General features: G+C 33.6%; 1 protein-coding gene across 2 annotated transcripts in view; it reads right to left on the minus strand.

Annotated features, from left to right (window-relative positions):
- Positions 1-16375: 16375 nt before the first annotated feature.
- Positions 16376-18278, minus strand: part of LOC127718286 (vasopressin V1b receptor-like) — an 83469-nt gene continuing 81566 nt past the window's right edge. For both annotated transcript variants that reach the window (XM_052224290.1, XM_052224289.1), the window contains one exon: positions 16376-17169. In XM_052224290.1, the coding sequence (XP_052080250.1) occupies positions 16904-17169 (266 nt within the window). In that variant the 3' untranslated portion in view covers positions 16376-16903. The remainder of the gene's footprint in view (positions 17170-18278) is intronic.

The raw sequence follows: 18278 nt of genomic DNA on the forward strand, positions 1-18278 counted from the left end.
TCGAACCGATCTTTTGAGTTAATCTAATTGCAATTGATTTGTGCAGGTTGTTCTTATATTGTACTGTTACACCACTGTCCCAGCTTCGGGAAGGACTGAGCGCTCACAAACATGTGCTTGTACTGTTACACCACTGTCCCAGGTTAGGGGTGGGTTGGGCCTGATCCCGCTAACATGTTTAACCCCGCCACATTCTGTATGTATCTGCCTGTCCCAAGTCAGGAGCCTGTAATTTAGTGGTTGTCGTTTGTTGCTGTGTTACATATTTGTTTTTCGTTCATTTTTTTGTCCATTAATTAGACCGTTAGTTTTCACGTTTGAATTGTTTTACATTTGTGATTTCGGGGCCTTTTATAGCTGACTTTGCGGTATGGGCTTTGCTTATTGTTAAAGGCCGTACGGTGACCTATAGCTGTTAATTGCTGTGTCATTTTGTCTCTTGTGAACGGTTGTCTCATTGGCAATCTTCGTTTTTATATCAACCCTGCCATAATCTTTGTGTGCTTTTCCCAAGTCAGGAGCCTATAGTTTAGTGGTTGTCGTTGGTTCATGCCTCGACTCATATTTGATATTTTGTAAATTATTTTGTTATGTAAAATTAGGCCGTTAGTTTTTTCGTTTGAATTGTTTCTCACACTTTTCACGTCGGGCCTTTTATAGACGACTTTTAATACAGTATTGGGTTTTGTCATTGTTGAAGGCCTTAATTACGGTTGCCTATAATTGCTTACATCCACTTCATATATGAACTCCGGTGGATAGTTGCCTCTTTAGCAATCATACATCTCTTCGTTTTTACATTATATACCTGAATTTTAAACTCATGTTTTCCTGAACCGAGTCATGAACATGCATGACATATTTGTCACTGGGCGTTAAAAATTAGCAACAAACAATCAATCACTGATTTAAAATTGTGTTTAATAAGAAGAAAAACCATTTGATATTTATTCATTTATTGGGATGGGGGACAGGAGGATTTCATATATGAATATAGTTGCCTGGTAAGAGCTAAAAAATAGGCATAATTAGCGACAAATTGAAAAAGTTAATAATGCCCTGTTCCCTTCCCCATCCTTCATCTATAAATTTAAACTGACCACCACGTAATAGCCAAACTTAGTGTTGAAAGTAGCGTTAAACAATAATCAATCAAAATCCCTTCCCTAGAATATCAAATAGTCGTCCCGTAACTGTTATTGTCCGTGTAGTTCTTATATTTATCCAGCTTATCGTCCTACATGGATGTCCTACTAAGACTGTCATACCATAAAAACGTTTATAACACAGCTCACATTCTAATATAGTTGCATTCATAAATTTATTAATGTCATTTAGACTAAACGACGCCATGTTTGTTATGTGCCTCTGCCGTCTAAACTACCTATCAAAAAAGAAGAGGTGGAAGAGAGCCAGAAGATCTTCCCTATTCAAAAAACCAGAAATGGACCTCTTCTGGCTCACAACCGAAGAACAAAAAAACACGCCCCTAGTTTTCAGTGTTTACAGGGGAGGTAATATTTTGTCAATAGATTTCCCACTGTAGCATGCATAGATGTTTTTTACATTTTTTAACATCAACATTTTTATTATCCGATTAATATAACATGTATAATACTTCACATAAGTATATTACATGTGTTAACCTGCTCTACTAGCGGCAACCGTTGCCAAGAAAACGGTTTGTACTCTTCTTAACAAAATTAAGAGCTTAAATTGCAATACAATGAATTTTACTATCGTGTACAGCAGTTTTCGATCAGTTTTACCTTTTTCTTATGCTGTACCAATAGCTGGCAATACGGATGGAGTTAATTTCCGCAGAACTGTGCATATATCCTTGGATGAAACGTTATTCGTGCGTTTCACATTGATTTCTTTAAATTAATTTTAAGGCATCCGCATAGAATTTTATCTATGAATAAAACCTGTTCTAATACGATTTGAAGATATAACTTACTATAGTAGATTAATTCTGATGAAGTACTTCTCAGACAGTATTTGGTCCATGATATTACTATTAGTTAAAAATTATAACAGTTTAAAAACTATCATGATTCAACACAAACGAAGCCAACAAATGGAATGGTGATTAGATTCAACATAAGACAGATTATATTGAATAATTTAGAAATACTTATTACATACAACTATTCAACTTTCCTTTAATATTTTGTAAGCACTGAAAATGCTAAATATTATGATATTGAAACATGCCCTTTTACAATTGATATCAACCGTCAGTATGGAATGCATTCACAAATGGTACAGCTCCTATTTATCATATTAAATCAAAACTTTTAAGTAATAAGGTGGTACCCAACACCTTGACTAATATTAATTTGGCTTGTTTAATTTTCATAAAATTTTGACAATGTTTACTTTGACCCTTTGACAAAAATATAAAAATTTCAAAGAATTTGAACCAACCACTTTATCAGAAAAATTTCATTGGTTATATAGCAGTTTGACAAACACTAATTTTGATCATTGAGAAGCTTAATATTTCCTTAACAATACAACGTGATTAAAAAACGTTTAGCTGATTTTTACAGAGTTATCTCCCTGTAGTGTTAGGAACCACCTTAAGGTGGCAGTAGTTTACTGATATTCAAATCTCGTAAATCAATTAGGAAGAAGCAAACCAAGGTAACAAACAAAATTCGAGGAGCGAGACAGGGTGTATCGACAGGGTGAGCGTCTCTCATTATGCATGCATCACCCGCCATGCTCATTTACACTAAGTCAAATGTCACAATTCGGATAAAAACACAATTGGTGAAATTACAGATCGGACACTTTAGCGGTATCTGAAGATTTAGAAAACAAGTCGCTAGTGAGTTGAGACACCGACACATCGTATCGGTCAACCAATACTTGATGGCGACTGTAAAACTAATGTCGTGTCGGTTTCAGCCGTTCTTCCTCAAAGCCCTATTAATGAAGTCCGTATAATGTGAATATGAACGAGCGTTACATTTTAATTGAGATCTGTAAATTGCAAACGACAATCATACCTTATAGACCCGAGATGAATTAGAACTTAATATATTGTAAATACACCAGCTGTTTAAGAATTATATTGATCTCTTGATGTTTTGTTTTTTATTTTCGTCGTTTGAATTCTGACCAGCAACATTGTAAACACATTCAAAGAATAGGTTTTGCAAGTTAGTATCTTACTTCATTATGCCCTATTTTGTTCCTTATTTGACAATAACAACATAATAGCAAACGATTAATATATTTCTACTTAATGTTTGACAGATGTTCTATGAATAAATAATCAAATGCCAAGAAGATTATAAAACCCATGTTGAATTGAAGCAGAAAACACAACACCAAAACAGCCCAATGACGAACAACAGTCAACACAGCACTTAACAGAAAATGATTGATCATCAGGTGCATCTCCAAAAAAAGGGACGAACTACGGGGCTCCGCAACAGTGGTTGGTTAAGCTCAGAGTATTTATTGGTGTTAATATCTATCTCCAGTTGAGTGCGATTTGTTCCTTGTATGGGAGCTTTCATTTGGGTTATTCTGCCGTTTTATGAAGGGAAGTCCCCGTTGTAAATGTCTTGTTAAGATTGAGCGGAGTTGTTTGCTCATAGACAGATAAATAAAATAGTTTGCCGCAAATCCTACACCTAGCGTTAAATCACTGTAATTGTAAAATGAAGTTTTGCAGAGAGTATCAGATTTAGTAAATGTAATTTGAAATATACACAAAATTGACAAAAACTCGGACACAAAGAAAATAAAGACTACCGAGACAACTATGACGGCAGACCTCCTATGAATATTACGTACATGCGCAGTTACTGTTTGTTGGATGGATGAGCTACAGTAAGTTAATTTTGCGCTGATATGAATTGAACAGATTGTAAGCAAAAATGTTGACGAAATATAAATCATAGAGCTTAGAAAGAAAATGTATCGGTAATAGTACTCAAAAACCCAACTTTGAAAGCTGATTTCACAAAATCCTTCTATCTCGTGGAAGTGAAACATGGATCCGTAAGTAAGATAAGTTGCCATAGGTATAATAAAAGTGATCAGGACACTGATTGTGGATGTCCTCTTTGTAATAAATCTCTTGCTTCTTATCGGTAATGCAATGACAGCAGTCTTTTGCAAGGCAAGAAGTGTAGTTAGGATCAATGACATAATGTGGAATGCGGATATAAGGACACTATCCATCCAAAAAAGGTATCCACAATATGAATATCTGGACACAATTTTAAGAGACACGTTGTAGTCAATTCCATATTCCAGCTGATGAAATAGAAATCCAAAATGTTTTGGTAGAAAAAGACAAATGGCGCTCATAGCGTCTGAAAATGCTAATGCTGCAAGAATAATTGTAGATGGTGAAATAAAATCTCTTCTCAGGAAGGTTGATATTATGACAATATTAGCGCTTAATACAAGATACATGATCACAGCCCCGACGTGAATAATCCACAAGTCTGAAGTAACAGTAACACTTAAGAGAAAAACATCTCTTGAATATGTCATATCAATTGTATCTGAAACCGACGAATTATTCATATTAACAGGACTCTGTATCTAGATTTTGCTATTATGCTTTATGTCTCTGTAATAGCGTAAACAAGTCATTTATTTTCGTTTGTAACAGACATAAATAAGTCTTTTCGAACAATATATATTTTTAGATCCTCGTATTTTGAAGAATAAATATGTATCAGGTAAGAGTCAAATGTATTTTTATCTATACTGGCAAGGATGATTTTTCCTTATTCACCGATATCTGTTCTTTCAATTTTGTTCTTAGAGGTTTTCTCCTTAATATTAAACTAGCGGAAAACTGTCCTGTTTAGAAAAAGTCGCTGTATAAGAGCAAATGAGTTAGCGAAATTTCTTTCTTAGTAATGCCTTTAAGTGTCCTTGTCTACATATAATCAATGGAGATTGAATTATCAACCAATCATTTATCATAGAATGAATTATTACACAATCATAAAGCAAAGCATTAATTATTAGCCAATCATTTATCATAGTATGGAGTATTTACTTAAGACATCCTGTCCTCGTCTCCATAAAACCAACCATAATTATATAAACCATTGAATTATAATTTTTTGACACTCTATTCTTGACTTTTTATTGTCATAAGTATTAATCTCTACAAAAACAAAGAACAGTAAAACAATATTCGAATCCACAGACTAGCACATTTAAAAAAAATACTTGATACACAAAACGAATGAGTTGCGCAACAAACCTGTTTCAAACTTATTAATTTCAGATTAATAATTAATTCTCTATACATTTGACTGTAATGTATCCCTTTGTATGCGATTCATAAACCGATCGCCTCATGAAAAGAAAGGGAAAAAACTCTCAGCCTGATTAGAAATATGTTCCTAAACAGAAATGAATATAAACATGCTTGATATTGACGCATTATTAATTAACGTTCCAGGTACCCTTGAAACAAATTAATTCACTTTAAACTTATTCCGAGATTATAGCCCAAGATTCAATATTAATGGAAAGAAGGTTGTTACATGCTATTGTCAATAATTCTCTTAATTGTAAAACTTTATGACGTAAAAATAATTATCATGTTGAATATCAAACGGCGCCAATTCTCCAATGAAATTGATTATAATCTTTACTGCCGATCTTTAAAGGGATAATTTGTATTTCATCCTTTATGATGCAAATCATCTCTTAATCTTAATTAAATTCACAAAGTTTCTTAGCCTAGAACGATTTAGAGCTTTGACATATTGATATTTGTCAATGTTTGAAGATGCCATTTTCCCATCCCAAACCCTCTTCCCCTACTGGCTTTCACCTCGCATTATACTTTATTCATATGTAACAGGGTACCAGATAGCCAAATAACTGTATGACAGAAATATGCATCATGGTCACAGACTTAATTTCTTCTTGTGGGGTTAGGTACACCTTAAGAAATTAAGCAACAAAAATCTTCAAATTGAGGTTTATTTGATAGACATTGACAAAATATTTCTTTTATTCATCATATTGGTATCATGTTACAGAAAAAAGTAAAATAACAAAAATACCAAACTCCAAGGAAAATTCAAATTGGAAAGTCCCTTATCAAATGGCAAACTCAAAAGCTCAAACACATCTAACGAATGGATTCCTGACTTGATACAGGCATTTCATTATGTAGAAAATGGTGGATTAAACCTGGTTTTATAACTAGCTAAACCTTATGGTCCAAAATTGCCTTTTTGCATCATTTTGTTTGTTCGGTGTCACATTACGCACACTTAATACAGTTAAAATGAAAATAAATGAAGGGAAAACTGTACTTTTTATGAAAAAAATGGGCCAAGTAACTGTATGACAGAAACATGCATCATTGTCACAGACTTAATTTCTTCAGGTGGGGTAAGGTACACATGAAGAAATTAAGCAACAAAAATCAGCAAATTGAGGTCTATAGACATTGACAAAGTATTGAAGAATTATGAAGATTTCTTTTATTTATCATATTTGTATCATGTTACAGGCTATTATGTAATTATATTAAAGAAATACTTCATCTTCCTTTGTTTGAGTAGATATTTATTTTCAACTTATCATATTTGCTGTAAAGCTGTTTCATGTGACATGCAGTGTTAGAATGTGCAGTTTTATTCCATTTTGTTTCATAAAAAGTACAGTTTATCCTTCCTTTATTTTCAACTCAACTGTATAAAGTGTGCGTAATTTGATACCGAACAAACAAAATGATGCAAACAGGCAATTACTTTTTAAAATTTGTATCATGCTAAGGCTATATAGTCCGAAAACAAAATTCAAGTGCTTGTTTTTTCATGCTATTTGAAAATATTTTTTATCAACTCTTTATCGAAAATGTACTGGACTTTAACGGTGCAAAAAGTCTCGCTGTCGGTTGAAATACCAAGCAAATATTAAAGTTGAAAGTCACGGTAATCAGTTTCCCGAGACAAAATCGGACATTTGACAAAATTCCACTAGTCATATTTTTTATTTATGAAAAAGTTGTTTTATTTCTTTTCTAAACATGTTAATTGACTATTTTTGTTTTCCGTGATTGAATACTTAATATATTGTCCAGTGCTTCTGTTTAAATAAAGTTCTGGTCAGGGTTAAAATAATATGTCAGCATTTGTCTAGTTTTAAAGACAATTAATTACCAAGCGATAAATTAATCCATTTAGAACTTCACCTCCGGCAAATTTCAGGTGATCGGAGAGCAATAAATTACGCAATCGCACACCTTTGAATCCACAACCACAACTCTAAGGAATAATTACCGGAGAATCGGACTTAGACATAATTTCACTGTGTAATTAAGGAAAAAACTTTAGCAAAGAAATGAAGTAAAGAAATGTTTCTTGAATTATCAATATTATGATCATTACCAGATTTTAATTTTAAAATAATTAAAAATGCCAAATAGCAGAAAATATTTTTCTCAATAAATACATAAAAATAAATACACCGATTTTCAAGTAGCTTTTTAGAAAAGAAATTATTTGATCTGAGTTTTTAAATTGTTTTTTTTTGGGAGGGGGTGGGGGTTGGGGTTAGCTATCGGGGGTTATTCGTCCCCGCTTTGTAGAGTAGTTCATCGGCGAGATTCTCACTCCGGGTCGCGTTATTTAACGTGATTTCAAGGAGTTGCCAATCTCTGTGTATATATGTCTCTGTCTGCAGTAATGTAGATGTATAGTTAGGGTCAAAACAGTCCTAGTTTAGTACTTGAAAGACATAGTTTGTCTGTAATGTGCAGTTTTATATGAGACGGTAAATGAAAAATAAGCTAAATTTTGACAATTCTCATTCACATATTCAATTTTGTAAAAAAATTGGCAAACACTAGCATATCTATCGTTTCTACAGCAACACACCAAAATTTTACAAAATTGTAACATAGTCTAATATGCTCCTTCATAAGGTTTTCATGTGAATATGGAATTATACCTCCGAACAGATGTATTTCACTTGAATGTATTCTTCACATATTTATGTCTGAATGTTTTTCTTTGGTTGTAGTTGAAGATAAATTTAAGCCATCGTAAACATATATCAAAGATATCTCATTTAACTCGTATTTGCTTTTTTCTGAAATTAAAATTAAGTTGTTAGTGCTTATGATACAAGGAAATGCTTTTATTTAGCATTTCTTTCATCAAAAAGTTATTGTAGAACTGAAAATTTGAATGGGTAAAAGACAAATGATTTTGAAACTCCTGTTGTCAAAGTTGAATTTTGCCTGAAAATATGCCCTTTTTGGCGTGAAGGGACGGCTTCTTGTTTCTGGCTATAAAATGCATAAAACAAAGACATAGACAAAACACATTTTGACTTTATTGAAAATACATGATTTCTTTCCACAAATAACACAATTTTTCTCCTTTTTGAGATGATCATCTGGTCTGATAGGAATAGGATCCAAGTTACAGGATACCAGTCCAGTACCTTCTAATGAAGTCCCTTAACAAATCTACCATCTTTAAAATGGGATATTGTGCTGAGATAAAAATTATGCAAAGATTCTTAAATTTGTAATATATGCAATGGATATTCATCAAACTTTAAACGTTTGTTATATATAATTGAATCTGAAATGTTTAGGGTGGATGATTGTCTGTGTGAATGGCCCAAATTTTATTTTTGATTTTAACAAGGAAGTGAATAAAATGAACCTTTTAATTGACGCTTGTGAATAGTTGCATTAATGAAAAGTATACCACACCTTCTTATTTTTTAGGTCTGGTGAATTTTTCTGACAGGAAAAGCACCAGACAGTTCTAACTGTTCCCTTGGGGAAAACATCTCATAACGAGTTGCACAAGGAAAAATCAATCACCAAATTAGAATGACAAGAAGCTAACATTAGTTATCTATTGAATAGAAATATCAGGGCAAAAGAAATATATAACGTAAAGCATTACAAAGTGGTAATCAGCGTAAGCCTATCCAAGAACTATAACCAGATTATGCATCATCTGAAAATGAATAACAATTTATAGTTTTTGTCGGCGATTTAGAGACTCAAATCTCGTTTTGATAGTCCTGTCTGATCTAAAATTATGTCTTTTGGTTTCGTGAGTTGTTAGGATTTCTGTTTTAAAGACCTGGAATACCTCACACCTCCAATACTCTATTATAAAAAGAGTACTTGAAAATGCAATGTCAAAGACGCCATTTAGAACTCCTGCTTCCTGATTGCTAACCTGAGTTCAATTCATTCGAACGAAACTCAACAAATAGTTCAGTTAAAATACAGATCAGGCAAAACTGATATAAAAGTTTAGCTTTTAAGGTTTACTAAACACTACCAATATCTCTTGACAGATTGCTTGTTTCAGATATGGGAAGTCACGTAATCAATCACTTAAAAGTCAAACCATCATTTATTGAAAAATCTCTGCACTTTTTAAAAAAGGAAATGTCGTATGAATGCAAATGAGAAAACTATTCACAATAGATAACAATGGTGTAGTTGTAATCAACTATAGGTCATCGTACGGCCTTCAACGATTAGTAAAACCCATTACATTTATTAAGCTATAAAAGGTCCAGACATATCAAAATATAAAACAATTCAAATGAGAACCCAAATGACCTGGTTTATGGTAAAACATCAAAAGAAAATCAAATATGACAGACAAGAAACCATCACTTCCGACGAATTACAGGCCACTGACTCTTGATAAGCACATTAAACATGGAGAGTGTTAAACATATTTGCGAGCGTTTGAAAAGTGGTGAAGCAGCAAAACTTAAAAACTGTAAAAATCAGTTAGATTGGGTACGATTCAACAGATCGGCACGATGCATAAAACAACTTAGAAAAAGACGAGTACACGCAGTAAGTTCAAAGCAATTTACAGCTAATGAATAAAATAAATCAGTACAAATCCGATCAACATCTAAGGGGGAAAGTGCGATTCAGTGTTACATCTAAAATAGCTTGCAAGCTAAAGGTTATCTCCAAATTGCCGATAAAATAGAATAATATTTATTTTGTTTTTGATACTGTGATGAAGTCAATATAAAAAAAATCAAATGCTATTATTCTTTTGATCGTCAATTTTGTCTTAACAACATGTTTTTGTTTAAAAATATGATATAAAATGGAACAGTAAGTAAAACTATTTTTACGCATTGAATACGTTGTGATTTGCGTGCATTTCTTTGATAAATTGAGGCAAAAGGACATGGACATGGACGTGTGACGTTGCTGCACTGGTACGTGTCGTCATTGCCTTATATTTTAGAGTTTCAGGTCCCTGTTTTTTGTCAATGGTGTTTCTTTCTACTATTGGGGTTTGATTCCGCTTGTGGTATTGTCGTCACTTTTTTAGATATAAGTAAATGAAAATGCATTATACATAAATTATTTTTCTGAAATTATTTTGTTGATTTTGAACATTTTAGAATATAGAATCATAGTGTTCTGTAATTAATATATTTCTAATCACTCAGAGTATATTTTGAAAAGATAATGTTAACGGATGTCTGTGAGTTCAATTTTGATTTCAAAGACAAACCATTTCTAAAACGATAAATAATTAAATATTTCATTAGAAATAAAATCATTATCTTATATCAAATAAGTTGTTTATGGCAGCCATGAGTATTGCCTTTCATCCTGGTTGCTTGTATATATGAGTCTCTAGTTAGGGGTCCTCCATTTCTATATTTTTTTATTCAAAATTGAAATATGTGTTGAGAATACCGCGGGAGTTAAGACGTCGCGTTTTACCAATTGTATCTAGGGTTGACGTCAATGCGGGACGTAGCCTTAGCAGCTCGAATATATATTAAGTAAACGTTAAACTGTATGGTTGTGTTCTTTCTGTATAACGATAGTTGAGTTAGCCCCGACATTTATGGTGCCGTGACCAGGATTACATCGAAGATGGAGAAGTTAAAGAATATAAGAACTGGAAATAGAAGTGCAGTGACGAGACTTTTCCGAAAATTCGAGGAGGCGAAGGAAAACACGGACTTCGACAGATACGAACTACTTGCAACATACGATAATCTTACGCAACAGAAGAAATTATTAGAAAAACTGAACGAACAGATATTGGAAGCAACGGATTCAGACAACGTTGAAAGTGAAATAGTAGATACAGATGAGTATTCAAATAATTTAGACACTAAACTTAGACATTTTCGTAATTTCATACAAATTGGTCAAAACCGTACACCAAGTTCCAATGTAACACAATCTTCATATGAAGTACTCAAAGTAGAAAGCCCTCCTTTCCGCCCGGCAAATGTTGATAACTTTCAAAACGCAAAACCATTCTATGCTTCATCCGCCGCTCAACCACAGACAAGCTACAATGGCTCTGATACAGGTCATATTGCTCCACAAACTATAGCTAGTACTAGTAACCATCGTTTACCCAAGTTATCACTACCGAAGTTTAATGGCAACATTTTAGATTGGCAAACGTTTTGGGACTCGTACGAATCTGCTGTACATTTCAATCCTACTTTGACAAACATTGAGAAATTTAATTATCTAAAATCGCAACTTGAAAGCGAGGCATTGAATACGATTACAGGATTTGCGCTTACAAACTGAAATTATATGGAGGCTATAAATGTACTAAAGGAACGGTTTGGACAAACACACCGAATAACGGAAGCCTACTTACAGGCACTTTTAGATATTGCCCAACCACGATACACCTTGTCAAGCTTAAGATTATTTTATGACCGATGTGAAGCCTACGTAAGAGGTTTAGATTCGCTCGGACAACCTGAGACGTCATATGGAACTTTACTGGTACCGATTATTATGAGAATGTTACCCAGTGAAATCAGACAACACTTAGCCAGAGAACACGGACCGTCCAGTTGGAATTTGAAAGATCTGAGAAGGAGCATATTGAATGAAATTCAAATCATGGAGGCAGGACAAAATACAGGTACATATCTCGAGTCTTTAGACCGTCAGTTCGCAACTGCATCTACATGTACATTTCATACAGGAACAGAATCACCGCGAGAAAACACATCACACAACGCGAAGAGCCAACCCCGGAATATTACAGAAAGACCATGTGTTTTTTGTAAAAAGATACATGCACCAGCACACTGTACCAATGTTAGTAATCATAAAGCTCGCATGTCTATCGTAAAACGTGATAATTTATGCTTTAATTGTTTAGGTAATCATCATGCTAATGAGTGTCAATCGAAACGAACGTGTCGACACTGCAACAAGAGACATCATTCCAGCCTATGTAGTGCAAGTAGCAATGTTAACAGCGAAGGTTTAGCATTCATTACAAGCAATACCGATAAACAGATTCAATCTATACCCGTCAATCTTATAAATGACACTGAAAACGAGGAAGATACTAAAGTCTTGCATTCATCGACACAGATGCGTACAAATGTGCTACTGAAAACGGCTGTAGCTCCTGTATGGTCAGGTAATATATGTATGGATACGAATGTTTTATTTGATGAGGGTGCACAAAGATCTTTTATAACAGATGATCTAGCGAGGAAATTGAATTTGAAAACTGAAGGAGCTGAAGTTGTACACCTATCGGCATTTGGAAAGAACAACACAAGCACGAGAGAACTACGCAAAACCACCGTATTTGTCGAAACCGAAAATAGTCGTAAATTTCCTATTGAAGTCCTTATTGTTCCTACTATAGCAGTTCCAATACATAATTATATGCGGTACGTAAACCGAAATATGGATTATCTCAAAGGATTAAGACTCGCTCATCCAGTTACTCAGGACGATTCTTTTGAGATATCGTTACTTATTGGTGTCGACTACTATTGGAACTTTATCGAAGACGAAGTAATAAGAGGAGACGGACCGATCGCGGTTAAGTCAAAGCTTGGATACTTACTATCATGACCCTTACAACAAAGAAGGGTACGTTCGTCTACGACATCCAACATCTTGAACGTACTGGTTGCGAATAAATCAGAGGAATTTGGCTTAAAAGAAATGATAAAGGAACAGACACGTCGCGGATTTAAACTGTTGTGACTTATTATGGACTGTTACGAAAATGTTTGATTTATTGACTTACTTTCAAAAACCTATAATATGATACTATTTCATTGAAAGAAGGAACAGGTGCACGGAAAATATAGACATACTGTGATTTGTGTATACGAGATAGACTCATTGTGATTTAATTCGAAGATAACTAATCTGGAAGTTAATGACTGTGCTAAAGTTATTAAGTTAAAGTCAAGTTTAGATTTGATAGACAGTAATTTTCATTCATTTTTACTTTATTGTAATTTAATTTTAATATTTACTTTTAGCGGCCCGAAGAATGTTGAGAATACCGCGGGAGTTAAGACGTCGCGTTTTACCAATTGTATCTAGGGTTGACGTCAATGCGGGACGTAGCCTTAGCAGCTCGAATATATATGAAGTAAACGTTAAACTGTATGGTTGTGTTCTTTCTGTATAACGATAGTTGAGTTAGCCCCGACATTTATGACGATGATAAAGAAGGGGGAAAGAACAAAATATTGCGCTAAAATTTTTCCAGAATAAACACAAATTGAAACGTGCTTAAATCCTCGGTCATACGTTCAGAATGTTTACCGCCGTCCTTGATAGGACTTTTCACGATAAGGCGGTTAGTTTTCTCCCTTTTATAGCCGACTGTACGGTATGGGAAATTCCAGATCATTGAGAATAGTTATCTGACATTTTTAACTTTTCGTGTCGTGCAGCTGTCTGATCTCAAACGGGACCATACTCGGCATTGTGTGAATGCCGCATAATGCAGAACCTTACGGTAATTTGGCAAAACCATACAAGTAGAACATCTCAGCAACAAGAAGAAGGTGGTTAATCATACTAACATTATCTTTATCAGGTAACTAAGCCGATTAACAATTTTCTCTACTGTTTCCATTTTAGCAGAAAAAAGAGGGATTATTTTGCACTAAATTTTATCTTTTCGTGGCCTATACGGACTAAACGGGCGAATCGGCCATATGTTTCAGTGTCTTCTTTCATATTGTTACATAGATGTTCTTCAACGCCACGCCCCAAAATTTATCGTAAATGTCATTAAAAAATTTCCGTTAACTTTATTTGCCAAGATTTTTAATGTTATTCGCCATGAAAGTACCAATTACGAACCTCATCTTTACAAACATTCGAAAACCAATCTTTTATGTTCTAATCACAGTAATACATGTAATAGCTCTCAGATAGCACAGATTGTTTTAAAAATGTTTTTCTTTTGGGGAGGGAGGGCCAGCAACCCTTCAAAGGCAGGGACGCAGCTTCTGTGCGCTAATGATTCCATCATACCAATAACTATTAGTGCTACAGTCTGATAATCATAATTATCAGCAAACTGATTGAATGTAACGCTTTTTAACAAAATGTATTGCACATCTTGTATTCTGCGAAGGGCGTAGTTTGTAATGTTAACTGTTTGCAGTCTTATCGACGTATTTTCCATAATTAATTAATTATTTACATTTTTCATACAAAATCGATCTCATAGAAACTACAACTTTAGTGTTAAACGATTAATACACATTTCATAAACAGTGAGTATATTCTGGGAAGAAATAGTGTATTTCTTAGTTGAAATTGAACTTGAACAAATTTTGGTAGATGCAAGCACTTTGTGTGTTTTGTTCTTTTGTTAGTTTTTTGTTGGTGCTTGTTAACTATCTGATAGGTTAATCCTTTTTGTGAACTTTAAATAGTTTGTATCAATAACGTGCTGTCACACCAATGTCACAGGTTAGATGGATGTTACCACCGAAAAATATGTTTAACCCCACTCCATTCCGTATGTTCTTGTCCCAAAGGCAGGGGCATGTTGTCCAGTGGCTGTCGTAGGTTGCAGTCTTGTATAATATTGTTTTTAGTTTTATTGTTATAAGCCTATTTATAGCGTTACTAGTAACTTTTTTTTTTGAAATATTTCACATTTTGTTATTTCGGGGCTTTTAATAGCTATTTCTTATCACTAAAAAAACACCTGTAGTTGTTTACCGAATTGTCTTTTGGTCTTTGATGGAAATATGTCTTAAAAGAGAGGCCAAAAGATACCAAAAGGACATTCAAACTCAAAAGTCGAAAATAAACTGACGATGCCATGGCTTAAAAAGAAAAAAAGATTAAATTATAAATTATTCCTCATTCCATATTTTTTTATTCACATGAATTTAGAATTTTTTGTTTTGTTTCCCGTACTTACACGGTTTACATTCTAGAATAAAAGACAAATTGATGGAATTAGTCAAACGATGTTTCATCAAACGAAATGGCCATCGTAGATAACATGTTCTTTTTCCGAAGGGAGAAGTCATAATTTGTAAAGAACACTCTGATCCAAACAACAAAACACTAACATAATCGAGATGCATGATTTATTTTAACATCATACATGGATTTGTAATGTTTGAAGAACGAGTTTTCGACAGACACTCGGCATTCCTATTGGAATCAAACGTGCTCCTCTGCTTGCAGACTTGTTTCTATATTCTTATGAGACAGACTTTATACAAAAGCTTCTAAAAAATGAAAAGAAACAATCATTTAAAATTTAACTTCAAGTTCCGGTATATAGATGATGTCCCTTCAATTAATATATTAGTTTGTTGACCACGTTTACTGCATCAATCCCAATGAATTTACAATAAACAATACCACAGATACAGGGGAGTCTGCGAAATATCTTAACTTATATTTAGAAATTGACAATGAGAGTTTGCCTGCGTTTCCAGGTTCAATCCACCAGTTTCTCCATAAGAAAATGCCTGTACAAGTCAGGAATATGACAGTTGTTATCCATTCGTTTGGTGTGTTTAAGCTTTTGTTTTGCCATTTCATTAGGGACTTTCCTTTTTGAATTTTCCTCGGAGTTCAGTATTTTTATGATTTTACTTTTTTCCTATCATGATTTCCTTGAAAGAGAGTAACTGCTTAAAAGGAAGCTATTTCATCAAACGTTCTAAATGGTTAAGCTGAAGTAATGCCTTGTGTAAGTAAAACTCATTGACAGAAACCGTGCGTAACAAAAATGCTGTAAGTTTAGGGAAACAATTAATGAATTGAAATAACGTTATCAACTTTAAACTTCTATTACAAATTGTTGATAACCATAATTGTAGAAGTTTTAATATTCTAAATATAAGAATCTACAGAATCAGTTCAGTATGTCTTGGAGGAATAATAATGAAAAGAAAAATAATACCTTTAATGATAAACATGATTACAATAGTAATAACATGATTACAATAATAAAAAAAAACATGATTACAATAATAAAAAACGAAATTACAATAATGATAAACATGATTACAATAATAATAAATATGATTACAATAATGATGAATTCTTAGCTGAAAAAAGAGAAGCGAAGGATACCAAAGGGACATTCAAACTAATAAGTCGAAAATAAACTGACAACGCCATGGCTAAAAAGAAAAAGACAAACAGACACACAACAGTACACAAAACAACATAGAAAAACCAAAAACTGAGCAACACGAACCCCACCAAAAACTGGGGATGATCATAGGTGCTCCGGAAGGGTAAGCAGATCCTACTCCACGTGTGGCATCCGTCGTGTTGCTCATGTAAGTACAACCCGGTGATATGTGATATGAAAGAGGGTAACTCATTTATCATTTGTATACTGTGAAGTGATGCACTCAAACAAATCTTTGCATCCAGCACTCAAACAACATATTATATAAAATCATTCATACCTATTGATACATTTCATATCATATCAAAAACAGTAATACCATAAGAGTTTATAATGTCTTACATAATTTTTGTCAGAAATATGTGAATCTGACAAATAAGTAAATGTTTGGGTAAATGGAAAAAAAATTGTAAAAATGCCACAAGTTACACTAAAACATTGTATTTTGTTTATAATTTGGATAATGCATTCACATATGCACGCCGTGAACGACTGGGACTTTTTAATGACGTTGTCAACGTGAGTTTAGTTGACAAAGTTGCTTTTCGTCCTGGTCTAAACATTCTATGGTTTATTGAAAGAACAATGATTGGGTTTATTAAGCTGTTTAGGGGAGATAAAGCTGTCATTATGTAGAAGGCTCCTCCAAGACTTTTTACAGATATTAAGTTTGTGTATGTCGCCAGTGATGATGGCAGCCAACATAAGATGAAAGCTGAAAAATGATGTTATTGCTATAAAATCAAGATACATTTATCATATACTTATATAGATAAGTTTTTTTGTTTGCTTTTGTTTTGAGTTGGCTCTCTAGACAATGTTGTGGAGCAGGATCTGCCTACCCTTTTCTCAGAACCTGAGATCACCCCGTTTAAAGGCGGGGTTCGTGTTGCTCAATATTTAGTTTTATATGTGGTGTTTTGTAAATTATTGGGGTTTTTTTTTGCCATGGTGTTGTCAGTTTGTCTTCGATATATAAGTTTTAATATAACTTTGGCCCCGGTTTTGTTGATGGAACGAGATAACAAAAAATGATACAAGAAATATATCGATTTTTTTTAATTAAAAAAATATGATTTTAATTAGTCATTGGTGTTGTTTGAATACCGAATGACCTACATATATACACCTCTGTTTTAAATGGATATATATGGTGGCGGGATAAAGCCATTTCGCGTTTTCGGCTTTATAAAAGGCGAAGTAGAAAAAGGGAAAATGGGAAGTGAAGCCGTTTCACTTTTTCGTGTTTTCGTGTTCGAGTTTTTACGTTTTCGACTTCGCGTTTTCACCTTATATAATATGAAGGGCGAAAACAATAAGACACAAAATGACTTTATCCATAAATATAAGCCCTTTACGGTTTTTAAAGGGATATATATGGTGGAGGAATAAAGCCATTTCGCGTTTTCGGCTTTATAAAGGGCGAAAACTTAAAAAGGCGAAGCAGAAAAGGGAAAAAGAAGTGAAGCCGTTTCACTTTTTCGTGTTTTCGCGATCGGGTTTTTTACGTTTTCGACTTAGCGTTTTCACCTATAGTGAAATATATATATGAAAGGCGAAAACAATAAAACACGGAATTACTTTATCTGGCCACCATAAATATAAGCTCTTTAAGGGATTTGAATAAACGTTAAAGAAAAATGAAATAAGTATTCTGATTTTCGAAATTTCAGGTACTTTTTTGGAAATGTATTTGATTTAAATCTTTAGATTTGCTTTAACATGTTTAATTTTGACTATTATGGCAAATTCAAGCATCACTTCTATGTTTTAAAACCCGTTGTTTGTGCAAGCTTACATGAAGTAATTTAAAACTAAGTGTAC

The sequence above is a fragment of the Mytilus californianus genome, unplaced genomic scaffold (genome assembly GCF_021869535.1).
Source record: "Mytilus californianus isolate M0D057914Y unplaced genomic scaffold, xbMytCali1.0.p SCAF_10, whole genome shotgun sequence".
Classification (NCBI taxonomy): domain Eukaryota; kingdom Metazoa; phylum Mollusca; class Bivalvia; order Mytilida; family Mytilidae; genus Mytilus; species Mytilus californianus.